Genomic DNA, 26167 nt, shown 5'->3' with positions numbered 1-26167 from the left:
GTTTTTTGTTCCTTATTTTGTGCATGTATTTCATTTGATGTGAACAAATACCCACGTGATTCTTGTTGGCCTAACTTGGATAGAGAGGCATTGTTGTGCACACAGGCACTGCAATTTGGGTCTTCTTCCAGCTTCATAATATGGACCAGGCAGATACCAACTGAAGATGCTCATGCAGTATAATGAGTGGGCCCCACCGGTGTGAACCACACAGAAATTCCTTTCTTCCTTTTTTATTATTACCGTTACTGAATGACAGAAGACATTTCACTGAAAAAGCGCAATCATTGATAATTATACATTCGCTAACCTCTCCGCTCCTCACGACTTAACTTTTAAAATGGGTTTCCAAAACCACGACGATGATATGCAGAAGCACATATGATATTCCCCGAATCAGAAAATTCCATCTGTACATGGTTTTTCTTTTAATTTAGGAAACGTTTCACAACCAGAGTTGTATAAATATAAGGGGTACAGTTTTTTGGATGCAAATATGGTGGAATTGTTGACCACAATGGCCTCCCCTTACCCTTTTACCCCTCTACTCCATATGTTTCTTTCCTTCCCTACCCTTCCTCCTTCCTCCCCCAAAACAGCTTTCCATTACTCTCTTTCTGCTCCTTTGCTCCTTTTCTCCATTTCCATTTAATGCTGTTAGCCAATCCCCCCCCTACATGAGTACATATTATATAGCCCATCAGTGTATTTTTGGGGATTCTCTTGCACACCTTCTCTCACACAAGTGCATGTCAGGAAAGAAAACTCTTACGTGGAAATAAAGTTCATCCAATACCATCCTGTATTTTGTATTTCCTCATGGAAGCAACTCCCACCTTGCAGCAGAAAAAGTTTGTTCTGACTGATGAAATCCCACCACTACCACAACAACCTCATCTGAGTGCACCGCACAGAGGTGTCATGGATATGCGGAGTCTACGGGGATTCAAGTGATGATATTCGGGCCTGTCCTTCCGAGCCTTTCGTTGATTCCGGAGATCTTGAGGGCGATTGCAACCAGAGGAGCCAGCACCACCTGCGGGACAGCGGTGCATGTCGTTAGGGTGCGGGTGTTGAGACAATTCCCAAAGAACACGTGCTGCTGTCTGGGGGAGGAGAGGAGAGTAGACACTGCCATGCTTGACTCAACGGCAAATTGTACGTTTCCTCATTTTATCCCACAAAGGCCACAGGCTTTCCATTTCATCTCCATTTGTTTCCATCCATGGAATTTTACAGGTGTGTTCTCTTTTCCTCAAACCTTAAACCCAGTGGTGATTCTTGTTTAACCAAGCTAGCTAGCTAGCTATGCCGTTGTTACCTTTCTTTTGAGAATCCAACCTCAGCAACTTTCATTTCCTTCCTGCAACTTCTGTACCTGCCCATCTTATACCTTCTGTACCGGCCAATCTTATACCTTCTGTACCTGCCAATCTTATACCTTCTGTACCGGCCAATCTTATACCTTCTGTACCTGCCAATCTTAAACCTTCTGTACCTGCCCATCTTATACCTTCTGTACCGGCCAATATTATACCTTCTGTACCGGCCAATCTTAAACCTTCTGTACCGGCCAATCTTATACCTTCTGTACCTGCCCATCTTATACCTTCTGTACCGGCCAATCTTATACCTTCTGTACCGGCCAATCTTATACCTTCTGTACCTGCCCATCTTATACCTTCTGTACCTGCCCATCTTATACCTTCTGTACCTGCCCATCTTATACCTTCTGTACATGCCCATCTTATACCTTCTGTACCTGCCCATCTTATACCTTCTGTAACGGCCAATCTTATACCTTCTGTACCGGCCAATCTTATACCTTCTGTACCTGCCCATCTTATACCTTCTGTACTGGCCAATCTTATACCTTCTGTACCGGCCAATCTTAAACCTTCTGTACCGGCCAATCTTATACCTTCTGTACCTGCCCATCTTATACCTTCTGTTCCGGCCAATCTTATACCTTCTGTACCTGCCCATCTTATACCTTCTGTACCTGCCCATCTTATACCTTCTGTACCTGCCAATCTTATACCTTCTGTACCTGCCCATCTTATACCTTCTGTACCGGCCCATCTTATACCTTCTGTACCGGCCCATCTTATACCTTCTGTACCGGCCCATCTTATACCTTCTGTACCTGCCCATCTTATACCTTCTGTACCTGCCCATCTTATACCTTCTGTACCAGCCAATCTTAAACCTTCTGTACCTGCCCATCTTATACCTTCTGTACCGGTCAATCTTATACCTTCTGTACCAGCCAATCTTATACCTTCTGTACCGGCCAATCTTATACCTTCTGTACCAGCCAATCTTATACCTTCTGTACCTGCCCATCTTATACCTTCTGTACCGGCCAATCTTATACCTTCTGTACCTGCCCATCTTATACCTTCTGTACCGGCCAATCATACCTTCTGTACCTGCCCATCTTATACCTTCTGTACCGGCCAATCTTAAACCTTCTGTACCTGCCCATCTTATACCTTCTGTACCGGCCAATCGTATACCTTCTGTACCTGCCCATCTTATACCTTCTGTACCTGCCCATCTTATACCTTCTGTACCAGCAAATCTTATACCTTCTGTACCTGCCAATCTTATACCTTCTGTACCTGCCAATCTCATACCTTCTGTACCTGCCAATCTTATACCGTCTGTACCAGCCAATCTTATACCTTCTGTACCAGCCAATCTTATACCTTCTTTACCTGCCCTTCTTATACCTTCTGTACCTGCTCATCTTATGCCTTGTGTACCTGTACCTGTCAATATTGTACCCTCTGTACCTGTTTATTTTGTGCCTTCTGTACCTGTCATTATTATACCTTCCCAGCTAACACAACAACGTTGGGCCAACGTTGGAAATAGACGTTGCATTTACAACCAATAAATAACGTCACCCTGACGTCACCAATGTGCTTGCGACCAATTGACCAAATGCCAACGTTGGCCCAACGTTGTTGTGTTAGCTGGGTTTTGTACCTATCAATCTTATACCTCCTGTACCTGTAAAACCTGCAAATAAAACCTCAGATAATGGATGATACCACAATGATTGGTCTGCTAAAAAATCTTCTTCACTGGCAGGCCAGCTCTCATAGTTAGGCAGTTAAGAGGACGCATCGTTCATTTTTTCAGGAAAGCACCAAATTTGGCACAGATGTAGTATGGACCTATACAATTGTTTCCCTGAGGGGCGCCCAAAAATTCAGAAAATTCAAAAAATCCAAAAAAATGTCCTGGATGCCGTGAAAAAGGGGAGAAAACGGGTATTGATTCGAACTGTAGATTCTGATATTGTGATCTTGGCAATAGCACACTACTTTACCTACCAGTCACACGGGGTGGAGGAACTCTGGATTGCCATTGGCACTGGTAAAAGCTACCGCTACCTTGCCATCCATAAAATTGCCACCGGCCTTGGCCGCAGGAAGTCCGAGTCTTTGCCATTATTTCATGCCTTCACTGGCTGCGACACAGTGTCATTTTTTGCCCAAATTGGGAAAAAGACAGCCTGGAAGGCTTGGGAGGCATACCCCAGCATCACGCAGACCTTTCATGCCCTCGCTTATAGGCCATCTGTGGACGCTATTACTATGGAACTACAGAGCGTAGAAAGATATGTTGCCATCCTCTATGACCGGACTACCGAGATAAAGACAGTGAATGACATGCGCCGACACTTGTTCACGAAGAAGGCAAGAACAATTGATCACATTCCCCCAACAGCAGACGCCTTCGAACAACACCTAAAACGTGCATGTTTTCAGGCTGGACACGTATGGAGTCAGGCACTTGTGCCCTACCCAGAACTTCCATCACCAGCTGATTGGGGCTGGATGAAAACAGGGACTTCTTGGACACCAATTTGGACCACAATACCACTGATACAGGAGGCATGTTCAGAGCTTACAAGCTGCCATTGTAAGTCGGCCTGTAAAGGCAACTGTAAATGCTCCAGGGCAAATCTGCCCTGCACATCACTGTGTGACTGCGATGGACAGTGCTTGTAGTACTACGCGTCTGTGCGAGAGCCTCCACCTTTCAAGTGCCCACAATATTTTAAGTTAAAACTGCAACTGTGTGTAACTTTGATTAATTAATACCATTCCATTGTTATCAGAGACCAATAAAACAATGTGTATCACTTGGAATTGAAATTTTACCGAAAATACCATGAGAGATTCAAGGAAAATGGAAACACCATGGTGGCCATCTTGAAATTAAAGATGATGGATGCCAATCTTTATGCAATTGATCCCATTGGATTCAGAGACCATGAAAACATGGGGTAAGACACTGGAACTGTGGTGTTATCGCTCATAGTATAGAAGTTATTGAGGGAAATAGGTCACAGAGGGCGGTCATGTTGGAATTCAATATGGCGGCCACCAGGGGTTCTGAATTTTTGGGCGCCCCTCAGGAAAACAATTGTATAGGTCCATACTACATCTGTGCCAAATTTGGTGCTTTCCTGAAAAAATGAACGATACGCCCTATTTTTTGGTCTTAACTGCCTAAGTATCAACAGAACTGCTGGGTTCGATTTCTGCCAGAATTATATTGGAACTTAAACTGTTACTTTGTGAAGATCCAACATAGATAAATATTATTGACCATGTCATCCCTCACAGAAGTTAATCTCACTGTCACGTGTGCTTGCACTAGCCTATCTAGGCTAGCCTATCTAATGTAACTTTCATGAAGAGTAGGTGTTTGAGCCTCCACCAAGGCCCAAGTTCTAAATTCCTTGCACAGGCTGAGTGTTTAATGATATTTTGGTGAGACCTTTAACGTCCATCACCATATTTTGGACACCCGTTATACCCTCTGAAAAACGGCAAACCCACCGATGCAACGCACTGCCCGCGAGCGACAGATGTATGTGTGCAAATAGCTACGAAGGTGACAATTTACAGTTGGGCCAGGAATCAAACACAGACTAGACAGCTCAAAATCTACTTTGCTCTGTCTGAGATATCCATTCAGCCCCATGATGGATCAAATTGCTCCAAATTACTGGGAGGAATGAAAACAGATATTTTTCCAATAACAGGTATCCGGACAAAAGGGGTCGGCCAGTATAGAATATATATACGCATATATATGTATATTGTATACATATATATTGTTGCGGTTTTGAGAGTGTAAATATAACATCATTAAAGGTTAAAGGTTTGCCCCCATAGTTAGTCCACAAGCAACATGTAGGCCACCTTAGAACATTAATTATGTCATACTGTCATAGTATGTGTGAAGATAAGGCCATTTCCACTAGTGATACCTGCGTTGTGTAAAGAAATAATAAGCTTAGGTCCCGTTCATTTTGCGGCCACCCTCCAAATCTACCTCATTGGGCAGCATCCATCCCGCGCCCCGATTCGGCTAATCCACCTCGTTTGCCAGCAGCGTTCGCTGCACTTGGGTTTTCGCTCGAAACCAGTCAAATGCCATGAGGTAGACCTAGAAAGAGGGAGGAGCACGAGGACAAGGTGTGGCCGCATCAAGCAGCACGTCAGAAGGCGCTGACGGTAAGGGCAACCACCAACCAGGGCTCGGTGGGCATGGCTTACGAGGGCGTGGTAAAGGCGCATCTAGCAAGTGCTGGAAGGTTCGCTGAAAAGGCTATATAAGCACGCGCACAAAGCCCTTGAAAGGACTCATGCAAAAGAATCATTGTATGAGAGCTTGCAAAGGACTGGCACGATTCGCGCATGTATAAGGACTCGCATGTTTGGGCTTGCGCACGATAAAGGACTCGTTGGGAGAGGGCTTTGTGAAAGGACTGCAAGGGATCGCGCTCTGTGAGAGGACTTCTGCGGGAGAGGCGCTTTGCATTGAACTGTATTGGGAGCGAAAATATAGCGCCGGTTCATTTATTACGTACGCGGCAGAGCCGTGAAGTAACAGCCCAGCCAGCCTACCTTTCGCCCCGCATTTAACCCCGTAATTGTCCGCTCCGCGTCAACGACCCGCGGGGAGCTTCTGCCGCCCTGACCATCTCCTTCGCGGTACGAGTCGGGGACCGGAGTGAACTGCCTGGATGCCATCATCCCTGGACCATCTACAATCTCCGTGTGAGTGTCTGAGAGTGAAACGGGCCCGTGTCCTGGGATAAGTTAAGACTGTATTAAGCTGCACTGTGTGTTCTTCTGCTCCTTCCTGTACAAATTGTAAATAAGCCAATCTGTTCTTCCTGTCTTTCCTAATTTGACCGTATCAGTGTTTTCCTCCATTGGGTAAGCGTGGCACGATTCGGAACCGCTCAGATCGGGTTTAGTCCTTAACGGCTCGGATCACGGTTCGCTATCGCTCGGCGTTTCCACCTACAACCGTGATTCGGGCGGGGTTTATTTCCTTGCTTCCTGGGAGGCGTTGGTAATTAGGTATTAGTGATTAGTCCTATGACCCTACCCAACGCTGACCGGAAGTGACGTCATAGCCCCGGATCATGCCGGCTAGTCAAAGACAAGGGGACTAACCCCCCCTTGGTAAGGGGGAAGGCCGACGAGGAGATCCGCAACAATATATATATCATATATTGTTATGTTTGTGGGGGTAGAGATGAAATACCGTAGTGGAGATCGGAAAGTATAGTTTAACATGGACCGTGTGACGCGAAGAAGAAGAATCCTCGGTGTAATAATAATAATAATAATAATAATAAAGGAGTCTTATATAGCCCCATCAAGCAGAGTAAACTACCCTCATGGCGCTTTACATTATCATGCGAACGCACACACACACACACACACAAACACACAAACACACACACAGACACACCTTCACTCTTGCCCTATTCCTCTCCCTCCCCATTCAAAACCCACAGATGTGTACTCCCCTTCCTCCTCCCCTCCCCCCCCCCCCCCTCCACACATGTACACAGACATACTCTCGATCTCTGTCCCACCTCAAACCAAAGGGAAAACAGGACTTAGACTTTGAAAGACTTGTGAAACAGATAGGTTTTGAGGGAGGTTTTAAAGGCAGGAAGAGAGTCAACATGTCGAACAGAGGAAGGCAAGTCATTCCAGAGCAGAGGTGCAGCAAAGGAAAAGGATTTCTCGCCAAACGACTTGGTGCTGGTGCGCGGCGGCTCTAAGGTCATAGAGTCGTCGCTTGAACGAAGCCGTCGCCGAGGTTCATAGAGAGTGAGCAAATCGGAGAGATAGTGAGGTCCCGTTCCACACAATGATTTATAATAGTGTGCAAATTTTGTATTGCACACGAGCAGAGACAGGCAGCCAGTGTAAAGATTCAAGAAGCGGAGTAACATGGTCAGACTTCTTCGCCTTACAGACAGGACGAGCGGCAGAGTTTTGAACCTTTTGTAACTTATCCAAGAGAAACTGAGGGCAGCCAGCATACAAAGAATTACAATAGTCTAGCCTTGAGAGGACAAGGGCACAGACCAGAGTTAGAGCAGCTTGAGGAGTAAGAAAGTGGCGAATGGATGCGATCTTTCGCAGCTGAAAGTATGCTGATTTGAAAGTTTGAAGTACTTGCTTGGAAAATGTCATGTTACAGTCGAAAGCCACACCAAGGTTCTTGGCCGACGAAACAAAGTTTACATCGGTTTCACCAACATGAATAGTGGTAGGAAGTGAACATTGTAGAGGACATCTGTGCGATCTTACAATCATAGACTCTGTTTTAGCATCGTTCAGCTGAAGTTTGTTTTGGGTCATCCACGCCTTCACGTCGGCAATACAGCCTTCTAACACTTCAACAGTGGGCACGATTTGTTGAATCGTGCTTCCTTTGTACAGCCGATTGTCGTCCGCAAAGGCGTGGTGATCAACTGAATGTCTGGCAACAAGATCAAATAGAGGCTGAGTGTACAAAAGAAAGAGGATAGGTCCCAGGACTGAGCCCTGGGGAACGCCGAAGTAAAGCGGAGAAGGGGCTGATTTCTGGCCATTGACAACAACTGTTTGCACTCTATCAGTAAGATAGGACATCAGCCAAGAAAGGGGAGTACCAGTTATACCAAATATGATTTCAAGACGACGAATTAAGACGCTATGGTCAATCGTGTCAAAGGCGGCAGACAAGTCCAAAAGAGCAAGAACGGAAACCTTACCACATGCAAGAGAGGTCAGAAGATCATTGGTTATTCTTAGGAGAGCGGTCTCGGTGCTATGGCCTGGTCTATATGCTGACTGGCGAGAATTGAAAAGATTATTTGAAACTAGATGGTCATTCATCTGTGATAGCACAATTCTTTCTGTGATCTTTGACAGGAAAGACAGGTTGGAGATAGGACGGTAATTTTTCATGTCGTTAAGGTCAAGGGTGGGCTTTTTAAGAAGTGGTTTAACAAGAGCTTGTTTAAAGAGAAGCGGAAATTAACCCGTAGTCAGAGAATCATTGATAACTGCAGTAATAAATGGGAGGAGGGTGTCCAAACACTCAATAAACAAATCGGTGGGAAGGGGGTCGAGATCACATGTTTTTGTGTTTGACTTGAGGATTGTATATTTGACAATTTCCTCAGTAACAGGAGTAAACGAACTAAGAGGTCGTCCGTGAAAGCAGTGTTCAGCATCATCGAAGGAAAGGAGTGACTGCTTGTCAAGATTGTTTCTTATTGACTGAATTTTATTGTGAAAGAAATGCAGGAAGCGTTGAGGTAGTTCGTTTTGAGGAAACACAGTGGGAAGAACGGATTTATTTTTGGTGGCAAGCAGGCGGTTGGTAATGCTGAACAGTTGCTTGCAGGAGGAGCTCCTAGTAATCCGATCAGAAATATATGACGTTTTTGCTTTAAGCAGGGAACCAGTCAGGTTAAGAGTGTTTGCATGTCACCACACGGAGGGTGGTTTTTGTGTCAAGTTAGATAGGGCTTAAGGATAAGTCCATCACCTGGTGTTGGCCTAATGGTTAGGGTGGCGGGCTTGGGATCCTAAGGTCCTGAGTTCAAATCTCGTTGAATAAACGCCAGGTGGGGTTGATTCAGCCTGTCATCCTTCCGAGGTTGGCAAAATGAGTACCAGATAACTGGTTATAGAGAGGCATTGCATCAGCTGCAGATGCGCCCACAGAAAAATGATGCAACCAGCAGCCAGGTGGTTGCACACGAACCACCCACAGGATAAGTCCCACTATGTACTTGCCTCCTGTGATTTTCCCTTGTGTTTTACATTCACTTGTCCAGCCATGCAAACGAGCACCATTCATTAACCAACAACCACCACCGACGTTGCCGACAGAAACCCGAACATTCCCGAGGGATGGCCAGACTCCGCCTCAAAAGATCGTAAATGACGGGCCATGCCCCGAGCTTCGTCATTGGGCATGAAGCAGACCATGAGGCCCAGCCCCGAAGGGGATGATTGGTCATGGAGATGGGATGATGCATCGAGATGTCAGGATTGGTCCAGTGTGACATCAGTGAGGGAAAAAGGAGGGTGGGTCCCTCCCTATCACTCTCTCTTGTTCTGGCCTGGGTGGAGGACGGCTGTGCTTCATGTCGTGTGCGCCTGAGAGACCTATCGGAGCTTTGTGGAGAGTGGAATGACCGGAGGAGGACGGTGTTCCAGGGCAGTAGTGTTCTCCGGACACGCTGTGGCCGTGCGGTGCGGTCTGGCCAGGAATTTGGAGGAGGGGAATATTTTGCCGCTGCTTAGCGGCTCAGTGTGCCATGTGGCAGATTTGCGCCATATTGTGTGCTCCCGCGCGGAGACTCGAGGACCGTTCACGCTCGTCTTCATCGGAGCCAGATTGAGTATCAACTGACTCACCAATCCATATTTCTTTTCTTTTACTTTTCTCTGTGTCTGTAATTGTGTCTGATGGGGCACCTCAATTAGGAAATAAAGTTTTACCTCAGCCTTCATTTTAATTGGTTTACAATTATTTTCATTAAATCCTTTATTTTTGCATTTCATTCTTGTAATGTGAATTTTGCTTGTCCCGTTTGTGGGTTCGAGGAATAAACCCCGTGGTGGCCGTCCGTTCAGGTAAGGCTTCGGGTCTTTCCCTCGTGCGTAAAAAAGATAATCCCACCAAGCTCAGGTATACGCCTCGGAGTAACAACGTTCGGCTATTCGTCTGAGGCCGGTGTTCATCGGCCACAGACGTGACAATATATATACATATATACATTCACATGTGCGTTGTCAAGTACTCCCCATGGGGAATAAGATATGTTAATGATGATGTCATTGGCACCTTAATTATGACTTCATAATTCGACAAGTACAACGTTTGATCCGATCAGTATGATTTTTTTTTCTCTGCAAGTCTTGGTCTGATTGACATGAAATTTTCACCATAGGAGTGCCTCCCGTAGAATATTTTAATGATAATTATGACGTCATATGGAGTATTTTATGTCACGTCCCATTCACATTCACATTCGCATTTCATGATGAACATTCACATTTCTACAGGAGGAGGAGCACCTGTGGTGAAAATTTCCTGTCAATGAGACCAATGTTTGCAGACAAAATCAGATTTATTCTGTGCAGAGAGACAAACAAACAGACAGACAAACAAACAAACACAAACAAACAGACAATTGGACTCAAATGCAATACCCTATCCTCTGGTGAGGGTAAAAAAAGATGGGCCAAGCCTGGGGCTCTCCAATTTCCTCTGCCACTTCCCCTCCAAACCCAAGAAAATTCAATATCTCAGCGCTCATTGGTCAACTAAGGTCATGTGTGTTCATCTTGAGCACATGAATGGTAAACAACCTGAACATGCCTTGTTGTATTAAAGAAAGAAAAGAATGCTTGTTATGATACTTTCACATTTTGTATCATATTTTGATACAAGATACATATAATACATATGTCTTTTGCAAGACATGACAAACATGTGAAAGGAAATACTCGGACATTTCTGTAAACATATTTCCAATGATTCACTACATATGCATTGCTCTAGAAAACTTTGCTGGTCTACGTTTGAGGGACAGGGTCATAGATAAATGGCCACTATAAATTCTGAATGGCCTCACCAATTACACTGCGGAGTCACTAGGAGTGGAGCGACGCAAGAGGGCGACATCTTATCGAGCTGCGTGCGGTGCTCCAGTGATCACTCAAAGTGGCCAGATGGCTGGACTGTTTTGGTTGTTGCTGGAGAGAGAACTATGCCGGTAATGTCTGGCAAACGGAAAGCTTCCCAAAGAGCATTCCATTGTGCCAAGAAAATCATCAAGGAATGATTTTTGTGATGTGCACCACTGCGTGTTCAAAAATAACTTTTATTTGGCGCTGCATGCCATTTGAGGACATCTATTTAATACGTATGCATTGTTGAGTAAGGGACTCAAGTCTAAATGTGCAGGGTGTATCCATTGGGTGGTTGAGAGATGTGTGGTTGGATTGGTGGATGTATGGATTATTATCTATTTAAAGCCATCTAGTTTTAAAAACATTCTTAAATTACTTTATTACTTTGGAAGTGACAGTTGTGGGAAAGGTAGCGGAACGTCGGAAACAAGAAAATGTCACTAATAATTATGGAGAGGCCTTGGTTTTGATACATCATTAATCACATGCATCAGAGAATTTCAACTTCACATCTCAGTGTTGTTTTATTTTTATTTTTATTTATTTTTTTTGTATACATAATAGAGACTCGTGAAAGAGCTAACATTTATCACACAAACAAATCAAACAGACAAACAAACAAAGTATATAAAAAGGGGAGTGGTAGACAAGATGGGGAGAGAAAGGGAAGCACATAAACACAACATTTGAGAGAAGGGACATCGGGAATGTGTGGGAGGGAGGGGGCTTGGGGGGAGGCGGCGTGGGTGGGGGTGGGGGTGGGGGTGGGAGAAGTATAAACACAAGGACTTCCAGGAAAGAAGTTGGTATTTCAAAAAAGTGCATTTGGGGTGAAATTAGCGGGGGTAGAAAAGATCAAGGTTTTGTATGGGGGAAGATAAGAGATGGTGGTGAACAGCTGTTTTAAAGACCTGGAGGGAGGAGTGGGATTGAAGAGAGTGAGGGAGTTTGTTCCAGAGGCAAGAGAAAAGAGGAATGAAGGAGTGAAGGTGAGCAGAGAGTCTTGATTTTGGCAGTTTAACCATAAGAGGGTTGCAGGCAGATCTTGTGCGGCCTGGAGGAATATTTGGGGGACAGAGCCCAGAGAGAGCTGGAGGAGCAAGGCTGGAGAGGAGTCGGTAGAAGCCAGAAAGACCACCAATCTGCCTGCGGTGAGTAAGTGAAAGGCCCTTGGAGGTAGCTTCATCACGGGAGATTCCAATGATTCTGAACGCTTTGGTTTCAACAGCGTGAAGACGAACCAGGTGTGAGGCAGGAGCACCAGCCCAGAGGGGAGAGCAGTATTCCATTGAGCTGCGGATGAAAGCCTTGTATGTGGTGAGGAGCTCAGGTGTGCCAAGGAAAGATTTCGCACGACGGAGGATGCGCAGTCGGCGACTGGCTTTGGAGGCCAGATTTGAAATGTGGTTTTCCCAGGAAAGATCATGGCAGATAGTGAGACCCAAAAGCTTGAGTGACAGAACTTCTTGGAGAGGATTATTCAGAAAGTGGATGGGAGGGTTGTCCAGTCGGTCTTTTCGGAGAGACATCGTAATAGTGTGAGATTTGTCAGGATTGAAAGACATGTTCCACTTGTTTGCCCAGTCTGTGATTTTGTCCAGGTCAGCAGAGAGTGAGGAGGCTGCAGACTGCCGATCTGACGGATGAGGAATGGAGCGGCAGAGAGTGGAGTCATCAGCAAAGAGAAAGAGAGGATTTTCAAGAGAGTCGGAGAGATCATTGATGAAGACCAGAAAAAGCACAGGGCCCAGAACACTGCCTTGGGGAACTCCAGCCTGAACAGGAAGAGGAGATGAGAGAAACCCATTCAGGGCCACACGTTGACTACGACTAGAGAGGAGGTCCGCCAGCCATGCGTGGAGATTTCCATGGATACCAAAGGAGGAGAGTTTGGTGAGCAGAGCGGGGTGCCAGACCGTATCGAAGGCACGTGATATGTCGAGGGAGACAGCTCTATTTTCCTGTTTGGCATTGAGGACCTCCATCCATTGTTGAGACAGCAGAAGCAACATGTCCAGAGTAGAGTGACCTGGTCTGAAACCAAATTGATGATCAGAGATCAAGCCATTGGAGAAGAGGAAAGATTTCATATCCGAAGCAATGATGGATTCCATGACTTTGCTGATTAATTGGGAGAAGGCTGATTGGTCTGTAGTTGCTAGGATCTGTTTTTGCACCTTTTTTGTGTAAAGCGGTGATGTTGGCTGATTTCCAAGCAGATGGCAGATGATCTTGAGCAAAACAGAGGGTGAAGAGAACGGAGAGAGGGAGTGAAAGAGCGGAAGAACAGGATTTTAGGACCCGTGGGCTGATGCCGTCAGGTCCAGTTGCAGAATCAGAGTCGAGGGTTGACAGAAACTTTTCCACCTTGTCAGGAGGAAAGGACACAAGAGTCCAGGAGCAGCTGGGTACGACTGGGTACAGTGGGTACAGAGAGGGATGGGTTTGGGACACAAGATTTAGAGGCAAACACAGAGTTGAGGCATTCAGCTCTTTCACGTGCGGAGTCAGCTGTGTAGCCCTTTTGAGGTAAGGGAGGGGATGGAGGGAGAACAAACACCAGAAACAGATTTGACCAGACGCCACCAGGATTTGGAAGAGGGAGACAGATAAGAGAGTTCGGTCTTGAGAACGGAGAGATATTGTTTCCTGGCTCTCCTGAGAGTGGACACACTTGTTTCGGGCTTTGTGAAAGGAAATGAGATTTCCTTCCGTTGGATTTGCTTTCCAGGAGACAAAGGCAAGTTGTTTCTGGGCAACAGCCTCACTACAAGATTCCGTGTACCATGGATGGGAGGAAGGGTATGACAACTGATGGACGGGAGGAAGGGTTCTTCCATAATAACTGTTTTTTGTCTACAAAGTCAAGGCGCGTGGCAGAGTTGAAACATTTAAGACACAACGGAACAAAATGAACAGTAGAAAGAGAGGGGGGGTGGGGGGGGGGGGGGGGGAAACGCCAGCATGTTTTTTTAAATAATTCAAGAAACTCCAACATGTTTTTTTTTACCTGCAACATGTCACAGGTCGACAAGAGCTCTGCATGGTTGTTGGTACTATTGTTGTTATGTGGGTCTTGTGAGGGTCAATTTTTGAAATGTGCACCCATTGGTCGGCCAGCTGCATGACGAAACCCACATTTGTCGCACGACTCCACCCACAATAGCTCCTGGGCGAAATAATATGGCTGCCATCTTGGTTTTCTGGTGGGCCTAAGACATCAGGCCTGTAGGCCTCCGCTTATTACACATTCCCCAGGTTTGTTGCATCAGATTTCCATTTGCTTTGTTTGGGTCAAATGTTACTCATGATGAGGATGCCAAAAAATCTAATCAATGTTGAATAAAAATTATTGGAAAGGTTTAATCAAGCCCAATAGCACGCATGGTACTAGATTCCCATAAAAGAGCGTTACATAATTTTTGAATGGCGAAATATTGGAGTTAAATTGACCTGTTCTGGTAGAACCGCAGTGGAGGGTGACATCAATGTGCAGTGTCAAGTTAATCTTTTAAGAGTGCATGAAATGTGTGTTACCGGAATTTGTCACAGGTTGTGACGACAGTATATTATTTCTTGTTTAATCCAGGTTACTGAAAGTTTTCTTTTTGAGTGCCACCTGTGGTATGAGGTATGCTGGTATATTATTCAGGGAGGCCTCTGGGCCACTAAGATACTGGGTGGCCCACGAAATGATGACATTTTCAATATTGTAATAAAACTTTTCATGTGTATAGAAAGCACCAACGCAACAATATTCTTTGGAGATCTATTTGTCATGACGACATGTTCAATGTGTCGAGCATTTTGCCCACACAATACCTCCAACTGACATCGTAAAATTATTCACTACTCTGTGAATTCACACTGTGTGTGAATTCACACTCTGTGTGAATTCTGTGAACTCACACTCTGTGAACTCAACTGACTGATTGAGTTGCACAATTCCATAATTTTCATGCACTCAGCTGCACGAGATAAATCTTACATTTTCATACCTAATGAGAAGGTGCGCCCTTTCTGCAGACCTCTTTCTATACAGAGATCGAGGCTTGTGGATGAGCTGAACTGTATCCTTCTTTTTCCATCAAAAGCTTCTTTTTTCCCAACTTTTTTTTGCTTTTTAAAAACTTTTTGATTTTTCAAACCTTCTCATCACCTGCTTCAGCCTTACCATTGATGGTCTCATGGAGCTACTCTCGTGGATACAGTGGGCTGACAGGATGGTGTAGATGTACGCACAATTACCTCGAAGCTGTATAGTCTGGATTTGAATCCCGAATCCAGATATAAATGGTCATCCCCTGGTGTTTCACAGGCAGGGTGGTTCATCAATGTGTGTGCCGTCCCTCGGACGGATGTTAAACGGATGTCCCGTCTGCCAGGATTCGTTGGTGGATGTTAAAGATCCCCTGGTGTCCCTTACGAAGAGTGGGCTAACAATCGCCGGCATCCTGGCCAAATTCCTGCCCTAACCAGCAGAGGGCACTGCATCAGCGGCACAGCTGTGCCCTCAGCTAATGATGCTACTCTGCATACAAAAGAAGAAGTAGTAGTAGTTACAGTCCATGAAAGGACTTATTGAGGTCAGATAATCAACAACACATTTGACTTAAGCAAGATATTTTGAATACAACCATGGATGGCTCAAAGCTCTATTATTTCAAGCAATATTTCTATCAAAACCCATGTGGCATAAAAATTACCATTTCACTGTAAAGGATTACCAATGGTGAACCAGTCAGTGGCATTGAGATACACCAACTCCATTTTTCCTTACCATAGGCATAGAGTATCTTACCATTTGCTTATGACCTACCAACCATGTACCATTGATCACCACAGGATACCATTCAGTACATTAGTATAAGGGTGCACTGCACCAGACAGTTGTTTTAGTCAGATCTCATTACTTCAAGAATAATTTCAGCACAAAGACAAGTCAAAAATAGGGGCAATACCCCTGGGCACTCACCTGGTACAATAAAGCGGTATACTGCTCTGACTAAAGGTATTGTAAACAGTATCACGGTATTTTAAACCAATTCCAATGGTTGTCAGGAGACAGGGCAGCATGTAGAATCAAATTAACGTAATCGAAAGAGTAAAAAAAAAAAACATTTTGGGGGCAACCCTCCATATAACCACTCGGACCTCGATTTTTACCTTCGCAAAAGCGGAAGGTTATGTTTTGATCGCTGTGTATTTATTTGTATGTCTGTGTGTGTGTGTGTATGTTATTCGCATAACTCAAAAAGTATTCAACCGAATTGCATGAAATTTGGTGGGATGATTGGTTATTATACGGGACACATTTGATTAGATTTTGGGAGCAATCGGGTCAAAGGTCAAGGTCAAGGTCACGAAAAGGTCAAAATCGTATTTTTACCATAGCGCGGTCAATTTTTATCCAATTGGCATGCAACTAATGCCAAAATGTTCAGAATTCAATGCCCGATCTTGTGATATACGACATGACCCAGTGAAGACATTACCCTTGTTAGCGGTTGGGGGTCAAAGGTCAGGGGGGTCACGACCTTGCAAAATGTGCGTTTTTTGTCATAACTCGGTCAATTCTTATCCGATTTGCATGAAATCAGCACCAAACTGTTCACTGTTCTGTTCCCTACACTCCCATGCCAAGTACAGAACAGTAGCTGCGGCGAAGGTATGCGCTCTACCGAGTGCCCGTTCTAGTTTTTAAATGTCGTGAACAAACTTTGGGATATCATGGATGATGAAGGTTGTGGTCAAGTTTCATTGAAATAGTGTGTGTAGTTTCTCAAAAAAAAAAAAAACCCACCGTTTAAAGGCCATTTTTCCCCGCAAAGCGGGGGTTGGCCTTTTCGGGGACCGTGGTTGTTGTTGTTTTTTGGTCCCCTTTTTGAAGCAATGTTTTACGGCCGGATGCCCTTCCTGCCGCCAACCCTGTTTGTTGCCTTTTACGACAAGCAGGGAATTACCAGTGAACTGGTACTCAACCCATGTGGACAAAAACTGTCTCAGTACCTATTGAGTCATGTCAGTCAAAAACTGTCATGTTTTTGACAGAGTCAAAAACTTTGACAAAAGTCAAAAACTGACAGTCAAAAACTGTCATGACAAAAACTGTCTCAAAAGACAGCAAATACCTATTGAGTGAAGGTGAAGTATGGGCGGGTGGAAGTGGGTCAAACTCGGAAGTGGGGAGGAAGTTAGGGTTATTTAGGGAATCTCCCGTGATGTAGCTGATTCTGAGGGCCTTTCACTCACTCGCCGCAGCTAGGTTGGTGGTCTTTCTGTCTTCTACCGACTCCTCTCCGGCCTTGCACACACTGGTCTCTCTGTGCTCTGTCCCCCAAATATTCCTACAGGTCGCACAAGATCTGCCTGCAACCCTCTTATGGTGAAACTGCCAAAATCAAGACTCTCTATTCACCTTCACTCCTTCATTCCTCTTTTCTCCCACCTCTGGAACAAACTCCCACACTCTCTTCAATCCCACTCCTCCCTCCAGGTCTTTAAAACAGCTGTTCACCACCATCTCTTATCTTCCCCCATCCAAAACCTTGATGTTTTCTACCCCCGCTAATTCACCCCTGATCCACTTTTTTTTTAAACCGACTTCTTTCCTTGAAGTTCTAGCAATGTCCATGTGTTTTTGTTTTTTTACCTCTACCACCCCCCTCACTTCCCATGCCTCCTCCCCCCAAGCCCGCTCCCTCTCACAGATCTCCCAATGTCCCTGTTCTCCACTGTTGTAGTTGTGTGCTTCCCTCTACCTCCCCATCTTGTCCCGCTCCCTTTACTAAATGTTTTTTGTGTGTCCGTTTTTTTTTTTTGTGATTAATGTTAGCTCTTGTATACAATGTGATCTTGTATACAAAAAAAAAAGAAAAAAAAAGTGGGAAGGAACTCGGAAGTGAGAACTCGGAGGTTGGAAGTGGCCCACTTTGATCTCCGGTAGACCCCCTTAAACAGCGACTTTTTAATGCTGTGAACAAACTTGAGTTGCAAAATACCCAGATATCATTTTAGGCAAGTTTGGTCACAATCCAATGAGCAGTTTCGGAGAAGAAGTTGCAAGTGTTTACGGGCTGACGGACTGACGGATGTGCCATCCCTTAAGCTTCCCACACTACGTTCCAGGTGAGCTAAAAATGAGCCTGCTGTCAATTGTTTAAGGAGAAAATCAAATTGTCCGACACGTGTACAATCAATCACCTGTGGTTCGAGGTCCAGGCGAGCAGCATCACGCTCAAGATAGTCAAAGTAGATGTGGATGTTAGTGGTTCGACTACTGGCGCCGCTGATCTGGAAGATAATCCTCGAGGCGTTGGAGAAAGCGATCCTCAAACCCTGTACACAGCAGATAGGAGACAACGACCATTGGCAAACGCTCGGCATTGCCAAGCAAGCAAAGCACCAGCGTAACATGAGAGAGTGGGACACGGCAGGAATTGGCGCCAAACATCCCAGGCATGGCCAGGGGGCCTCCCTTGTGGGGTGGTTTTGGGAAGGGAGGGGGTGGGATGACATCCTCCTGCCTTTAGCAACATGTTAATCAACACAGCTGTTTCTTATTCGATATTGCCGTCACCAACTCCAGAATCATTCTTCCATTGTGCATGAGGCTTTTGATTGTGTGGACACAGCTGCTGTTAGGGTCATCTTTCCAGGATGATGCCAGACACCGACCATGGGAGATTCAATATGCTGGTTGGTTCGATTAAAAGGAGTTCCATTTTGTGTCCAAGACGCTGTTGTTACCAACCGGACATCAATATTTCAATACATACATCCATCGACATGACCTTGCCCCCCCCCCCCTCCTCAAGTATGTTCAAATCAATCATGGTGACAAGCACTTTGCCCTCCCCAACCATGCACATGGGTGAGCAACCTGCAATTACGGAGCTAAAACGATGTTAATAGTGAATTTAGTGACATCTTCAGTACTTGAAATGCAGTGCTTTCTGAACCATCAACAGGTTCTCACTGAAATTATTCCTAAATTCAGATTGAATAGGGAAATTGTTTCCCGCAAAGTTCCAGAGCTAACTTGCCATGTAGGAGGTTAGGAGGATCAATACTCCTGGAAATGTGAATGAATCGCGTCACCTCCATAAGTGAACCAAAGACCCACACGTCATGCGCGCAAGTTTTCAGCTGTTCCACCTTTACAATGCTGTTTCTTTTTCGTTATGTAAAATACGTGTAAGTTGTGAGTTTACAACCATCTAAAGAGCCTTTCTAGAAATACAGGGAGGTGTTGACAACCTTAAAGACACATGGTCTTGGAGACAGGTGAGGTAACCTGCCTCCCCCACCCCTCCCACCAATCAAGTGTTTGTAGTGAGAAGATTACACAAATAGGACCACTGGAACTGTAGCTTACCTGGGCCCTGGCCTAAAGTTCTAACCCAAATTTGGTAAATTCTGACTGGTGGAACTGAAGAAGAAGATTTTTGAAGGCATTTATGCGATTTTCCAAAATAATTGCCTAATTCGGCCATTTTGACATACTTCAGATCATGTGATCGGCATGACCTCCGCAATCCAATATCCCTACCCTCTGGCCTAATGTAACCCAAATTTGGTAGTATTCTGACTAGTGTATCTGGAGAATAGGGTTTTTAAAGGAAAAGACGTGACTGCCATTTTGACACACTTCCGGTCACGTGATCGGCATGGCCCCCGCAATTTAACATCAGGACCCTGTGCTAAAGCTGTAACCCAAATTTGGTAAATTCTGACTGGTGGATCTGGAGAAGATGATTTTTGAAAGAATTTACTAAGCTCGCCATTTTTACCTAATTAAAGTCACGTGACCGGAATGAGCTTTGCAATTCCCATTACCAGTCGGGAGCGGAACCTTGCTGCCAAATTTCAGCCCGATTGGCCCAGCAGTTTGGCCGGAGAAGTCGAAAACAAAAATGCCCATCTTTTTATTGCAAAACCGACTAACCTGGTTCCGCGACACAGTTCCATCCACGGGGTCTGCATACTCATAGCTCTCAGCCTTTTCCACGATGAAGACCTGGTCTCCAACAACAAATCGTTGTCCCACAAAGTCCCGTCCTGCTATCAACTCACGCAGGTCTCTGATGAGTGTGACGGCCAGAACAGCGTCCAGCATCTCATAGTCAAACCTGCAAATCGGACCTTGTTTTGTCACTGCTTTTCCATTATTCAAAGTTTGAATGACACTTACGGGGTCAATTATTTATTACATATGCCTGCAATTTGAGCTCTTACACAAGCCTCAATGTTGTATACAAAAAAAAAAAAAAAAAAAAAAAAAGGGTGGGGGTTCACATCTAGGGTTGTTGGGTCTTCAGATATTCCGATTCTGATCAAATTTAATGCTGTGTAGTTTTAGCCCCGATATTTATTATTCTAATGACATTTTTGCCTTTATAAAAATATATATATATAACCACCTTTAGAGGCCATTTTTCCCCGCAAGCGGGCGTTGGCCTTTTTCGGGAACCGCGGTTGTTGTTTAGGTTATTTTTTTTTTTTTTTTTTGGTCCCCTTTTTGAAGCAATGTTTTACGGCCGGATGCCCTTCCTGACGCCAACCCTTTTTGCCGCCTTTAACGACAAACAGGGAATTACCAGTGAACTGGTACTCAATTAGCCGACCTCGGAAGGATGACAGGCTGAGTCAACCCCCCTGGCGTTAATTCAGCGATCGACCGGGATTCGAACCCAGGATTCGAACCCTTCGAACCCAGGATCCTATTTCTAGGATCCTAAGCCGGCACCCTAACCGCTAGCCCAACACCAGGTTTGTTCACGCACAACAATCCACGCACATTTGCCTTTATAACCTCCAATTACTTGGTAGTGAGGGTTGTGGGAAGTTGGAGATGGGGAAGTGTGAAAACAAGTTCCTCAAACTGAATGTGCTGATGATTAAATATCGACAAATCCCGTTCAACCGAAAATATCCATAAATCCCATATAGCCCAAAGTATGTGGGTGAGCAGGAAAAAGTTGGCGTCACACATGTGGCACAGATTTTCTATCACATGTGGTTATCACAACCATAAAGTTGGCTTTGATATCATTCTCCATGCCTGTTGGTTTTGTTTGTTTGTTGGATTGCAAACATCTGGGCATTGGAAAACACCTTTTATATCACGATGAACCCTTGAACAAAATAACCCAGGATGAACCCTGGATCATCAGTCGAGGTCGTCAGTGTATTCGCTGTTTTGGCCATTTCACCTCGATGCAGTGAGCCACCCTGGGGCAGCCTACAATGTGTGTGTGTGTGTTGTGTGTGTGTGTGTGTGTGTGTGTGTGTGTGTGTGTGTGTGTGTGTGTGTGTGTGCGTGCGCGCACTCCACCTCCAGCCAGCGAAGAAAGAAAAAAAAATTCATTCACCAGTCAGACCACCTGGCACAAGGACGCACATGTATAGACCACAGACCGCTGAACACGACACAAAGCACCTGCCATTTACCCAATAAGCATCATTTAAAGTCCATCCAACCAATGAAAAGATACATCAAGAAAACGAGGCAATATTACTATACAATTAAGTTATTTATGAGCAAACAGATATCTTCTTTAACAAGCCAGAAACAAAACTAAAGAAAAACCATACCTTAAAAAAATCTAAACAGAGCAAATACACAAGGAACTAGAACGGCACTCTGTAGAGCATAAACCTCCAGCAAGCTGAACAGTTTACGTTTAGTATTCTACTGTTAAGCCGGATCTGGATTCGGACCTGAACCAAAATATAATTGGCTTGTTCTTATCACTTACCCAACTCATCCACCAAGTTTTGTCAAAACTCGTCCACAACGTTTTGAAAAATCATGTTATATATAATTTTTGGCCTAACAAACTAACAGTTTTTTACCTAAAAAAAACTCATCACTCAATGATGAACAATCACAAAAAAAAGTAGTCGCATCCAGATCCTGATTCAGATCTTCACCGAATCATATCGATTCGTCCTTGTCACACAACCAAACTGTCCACCAAGTTTTGCCCGAATCGGTCCACAACCTCTTGAGATATCGTACCATATATTGGTTTTATCCCCATCACTCAATGGTGAAGAATCACTAAAAAATTCTCAGATCCAGATCCGGATCCGTCCACAACTTTTTGAGATATGCTGTTCACAGCCAATCAGACAAACAAACAGACAGACAGACAGACAGGGGTGAAAACAATCTCCATCCATCTTCGTTGGTGGAGGTAACAAGTAGAGCTACATTCAAAGTACACCACTCCCATGCCAAACAAATAAATAAATAACAAATCCTCCAGCGCGCGACTGTCATGGCGCCTTCAGCATCCGGTGATGCCGCAGTGCAGCACAGTGATGGAATTGGGAGGGAGCGGTGTATTGTTTGGTTAATTGGTTTAGGTATTGATTGATTGATTAATTGTGTAAATTAAAATAAAGAAATAATCGTAAAATAATTAATTTCTGAATCAATTGGCTAATAGCATAAGTAACCCATTCTAATGTATTCATCCGAATCTGTAACTTTTTGAAAATTAATTAATTAGATAAATAATCAAAAAATTAAATAATTAAACGATTAATCAATAAATCGAAAATATACCTTACAGCCACATCACTTGGTCACTGTCGTGTCCAAATATATCAGCTTCATAGCTCAAAAGTTGCTGGAGATATTGCCCAGATGAGAAAGAAAATAAATATCTCAGCCATCTTTCAATTTGGTGCCAGTTGGGCAAGCTCCAATTTGGGCACAATCGTGAGCATGTGCTTTGGCAAAAAGGTATTTTAAATTTTTTTATTAATCAATTAATTAATTACTTAATTATATTATCGATTTATTAAGTACTTATTTATTTTCTTTCTCATCTGGGCAATATCTCAGGCACCTTTTGAGCTGGAAAGCTGATATTTGGACACACCAATGACAAAGTGATTTGGCTGTAAAGAGTATTTTTGATTTATTGGTTCATTAATTGCTTAGTTAATTTTCAGAAAGTTACAGATTTGGATGAAATGGTGGTGGTTTAGGTATGCTATTAGCCAATTGATTAAGAAATTTTACTATTAATTATTTTACGATTGTTATTTATTTAAATAAATTAGGCAATTCATCAGTTAATAAATGATTGTACACCACTCCCTCCCAATTCCATCTCCATGTGCTGCACTGCTGCATCGCCGGCCGCCGAAGGTGCCCCGGAAATGCCGCTCGCTGGAGGATATCTTATTTATTTATTTGGCATGGGGGCGGTATCGTTTGAATGTAGCTCTACTAGTTTACTTGCTTAAAAGGAAATGGGGAGAAAAGGCGAAAAACCTAGCTAATCCCGCACAATACATATTGACCTGTGAAACCCACTACACAAAAGAGAAGAACTATCTGTACGTGTACAAATGAAACAACTAACTAGGAAACCTGGACGTGGTCTGTCATTGCCTGGGGAATGACGGTTTTGCAGAACCGTTACACTATTTATGCAGTTCTTTTATTTAAGGTTTGGCCTCGATGAAGAATCATAATTATCGGTGACTGGAGCCTTTAACATAAAAAAAAACAAAAAAAAACTTGAATGTAAGCCATATCAATTTTTTTTAAACCTCATTGGAAAAAATATATATAGGATTGTTAACAAAAAATGCAATAAGTGATTGTTAAAAACATCAGATTTTTCAAAACAACGTGATTGCATGTGATGAAGTTAATCCTAAAAGTAACAAATGGTCGTAAAATAATAGATAATAATTGCTACGATACTTTGTTGAACAATCAGCATTTAATTTGAACAACAAAAGAATGTAAAACAGTAAATTACATATACCGTATATAGGTAATTGCTGAAAAACTGATATAATAAAACCTATAGGTTATTGCTCAACAGGCATTCTGAAAGCAAAAGGTCATTGCGAAAGCAATAAATCATTAAGTTTTTTTATTTATTATTGGGGTGTGTTCACATAGAAAACTTTCTTCAGACAAAGTCCGACTATTGTTTTTGATCGCTGAGATGTGCGTTAACGGAAGTTAGTAGGTTGAAGTTTTGGACTTGTTAATCTGCCCAGAATCAGATTTTGTGTGAATATGACAGAAACATTTCATCTTGTGCAACTTGTTATTTCAGGGCATTATCTACTGCAACCTCCATGGCAGCGGTAGTCATGTGATCAAGACTTCTCATTATGCTATCAGATTCACTCCTTGTCTCGTCGCCCATGTAAAATATTTCAATATCAATGTCGAAATATAGGATGGGGCAAAATTATTGGGATTTAACAAAGTCTGGATCCGATGGGGTATCTGTGTGAAGTGTGCAATTAGAGGCCCAGTTATGCACTTAACACTCTTTATCTCCCAAACCCAAGTGAGCTGGTGACTGACCTGCGGTAATAATTACGGCCAAACTTGGCCCAGTGCTCTTTCACGATTTCCTGAACACTTTGCTGCCTTTCCGCTAATATGGACAACCAAGCGAGAACTGCCCAGAGCCCATCTTTTTCTCGGATGTAATCAGACCCTATAGGGATGGGTACATGACCAGAAAAGAAAGAGGGACAGAGGGATGAGATACCACAGGTAGGCACAACAGACCGTGACCGATAAAATTTAATTTAAAAAATATAAAACTTTAGACTGGCGTAAATATATATTAACACCAATCTAGATTTTGAGGTTAATAAAAAATGATCAAATGGAAGGATGGAATCAAATTATTACAACATTGCTGCAACTTCTTTGAACTCATGTATTGGAAACTTTTCTTTTGCTGCTCAAGTTACACTCCAACAAAGTTTGTGACTTCACAGATGTCACACTTCAGCTTTGGAAACAGGAAATAGTCAGAATAGGAGAAATATCTGGATAAGGAATAATTTTAACCCCACTTATACTGCTTTAGCAGTTGCAACGTGAGATGTGGTTTGCACCAATGTCCTGAAGAATCAAAATCTTTCACGGAGCTTTCCGCCTGAATTCTCTGAAATAATATTTCTGATAATTGAGGGATAATATTGTTCATTCAAGTGTACTTCATTATTACCCTGTGCTCGCGAAGCGAAAAGCAGGGTCAGGCATTCGGTTGCGTACGTGTGCCGTACGTGTGCCGTGTCTGCATTTTAAAAATTAATTTTCTTGGCAACCGTTGGTCCGATTGACATGAAATTTTACCGTAGGAGCGCCTCTGCCTGTAGATATTTTTGCTGATAATTATGACGCCATAAGTCACGTGGTACTGACGCCATCTTGGAAAAACGTTACACCTCTATATCTCCCAAACCGCTTAATGGAAAAAATTTAAACATGGCTCATTGTCAAGAACACCCCATGTGGAATAAGATATGTTAATGATGATGTCATAGGTGCTTCCATTATGACGTCATAATTCGACAAGTACAACGCTTGATCTGATCAGTATGAAAAAAAAAATCCTCTGCAACTGTTAGTCCGATGAACACGAAATTTTCAGAATATGAGCGGCTGCTCCTGTAGAATTGTTCTAATGATAATTATCACGTCATTGGTCACGTGGTACAGGCGCCATCTTGGAAAAATCGAAAAACGTTGCACCTCTATATCTCCGAAACCACTCCATGGAAAAAATTGAAATATGGCTCAATGTTAAGCACTCCCCTTGGGGAATAAGATATGTTAATGATGTCATTGGTGCCTTCATTATGACATCATAAATTGACAGGGACAACGCTTAGTCTGATCATTTTGAAATTTATTGAGCGTGATCTACGCAACAATTATATTAGAGAATATAAATTTATGTCACATGGTCTGGCAGCCATATTGGATCAAAGAAAAAAGAAACCTTCAAAAACAAAGGAGTTCACTCGCACCAAGTTGACTGCGCAGGGTAAGCATTCTATGAATACCATCTAGTTACAAAAGTAGTCGATAATAAGAATTCCCTTGGAATCACATCAAACAGGTCAACCCACCCCAAGCAAAGCCACTGACTAGTATAATTTAAGTGATGGAGGGAACTCGAGCAACTTCATCCTCACACTTTTTAAAGTAAGTTTGGGATTGCAACAGTGCACCCAAACTTCATCCTTAGTTACATTCAAAGTAAGAATTAGATGCCCCTTGTACTGTTTTTAGTGATGGACTCAATTGTTCCAACCTTAACCTTGTGGGGTCGGCTGAGGATCGT

General features: G+C 43.6%; 1 protein-coding gene across 2 annotated transcripts in view; it reads right to left on the bottom strand.

The window, feature by feature from the left end:
- Positions 1–217: 217 nt before the first annotated feature.
- The window catches only part of LOC137425141 (phosphoglucomutase-like protein 5), a 111595-nt gene continuing 85645 nt past the window's right edge, over positions 218–26167 (bottom strand). The window contains exons 8-11 of one of the 2 annotated variants that reach the window (XM_068113275.2): positions 24388–24523; positions 19984–20167; positions 18240–18374; positions 218–1036 (exon numbers count right to left, since the gene is read on the bottom strand). In XM_068113275.2, coding sequence (XP_067969376.1) covers positions 947–1036; positions 18240–18374; positions 19984–20167; positions 24388–24523 — 545 coding nt within the window. In that variant the 3' untranslated portion in view covers positions 218–946. Of the gene's footprint in view, positions 1107–18239; positions 18375–19983; positions 20168–24387; positions 24524–26167 lie in introns of both variants that reach the window. The other variant, XM_068113274.2, reaches the window with a different exon arrangement.

Source organism: Myxine glutinosa, chromosome 1 (genome assembly GCF_964187855.1).
Source record: "Myxine glutinosa chromosome 1, kmMyxGlut1.1, whole genome shotgun sequence".
In the NCBI taxonomy this organism is placed as follows: Eukaryota; Metazoa; Chordata; class Myxini; order Myxiniformes; family Myxinidae; genus Myxine; species Myxine glutinosa.
Note: the sequence above shows the minus strand (reverse complement) of the source record. Positions and strands in the feature narration are given on the sequence as shown.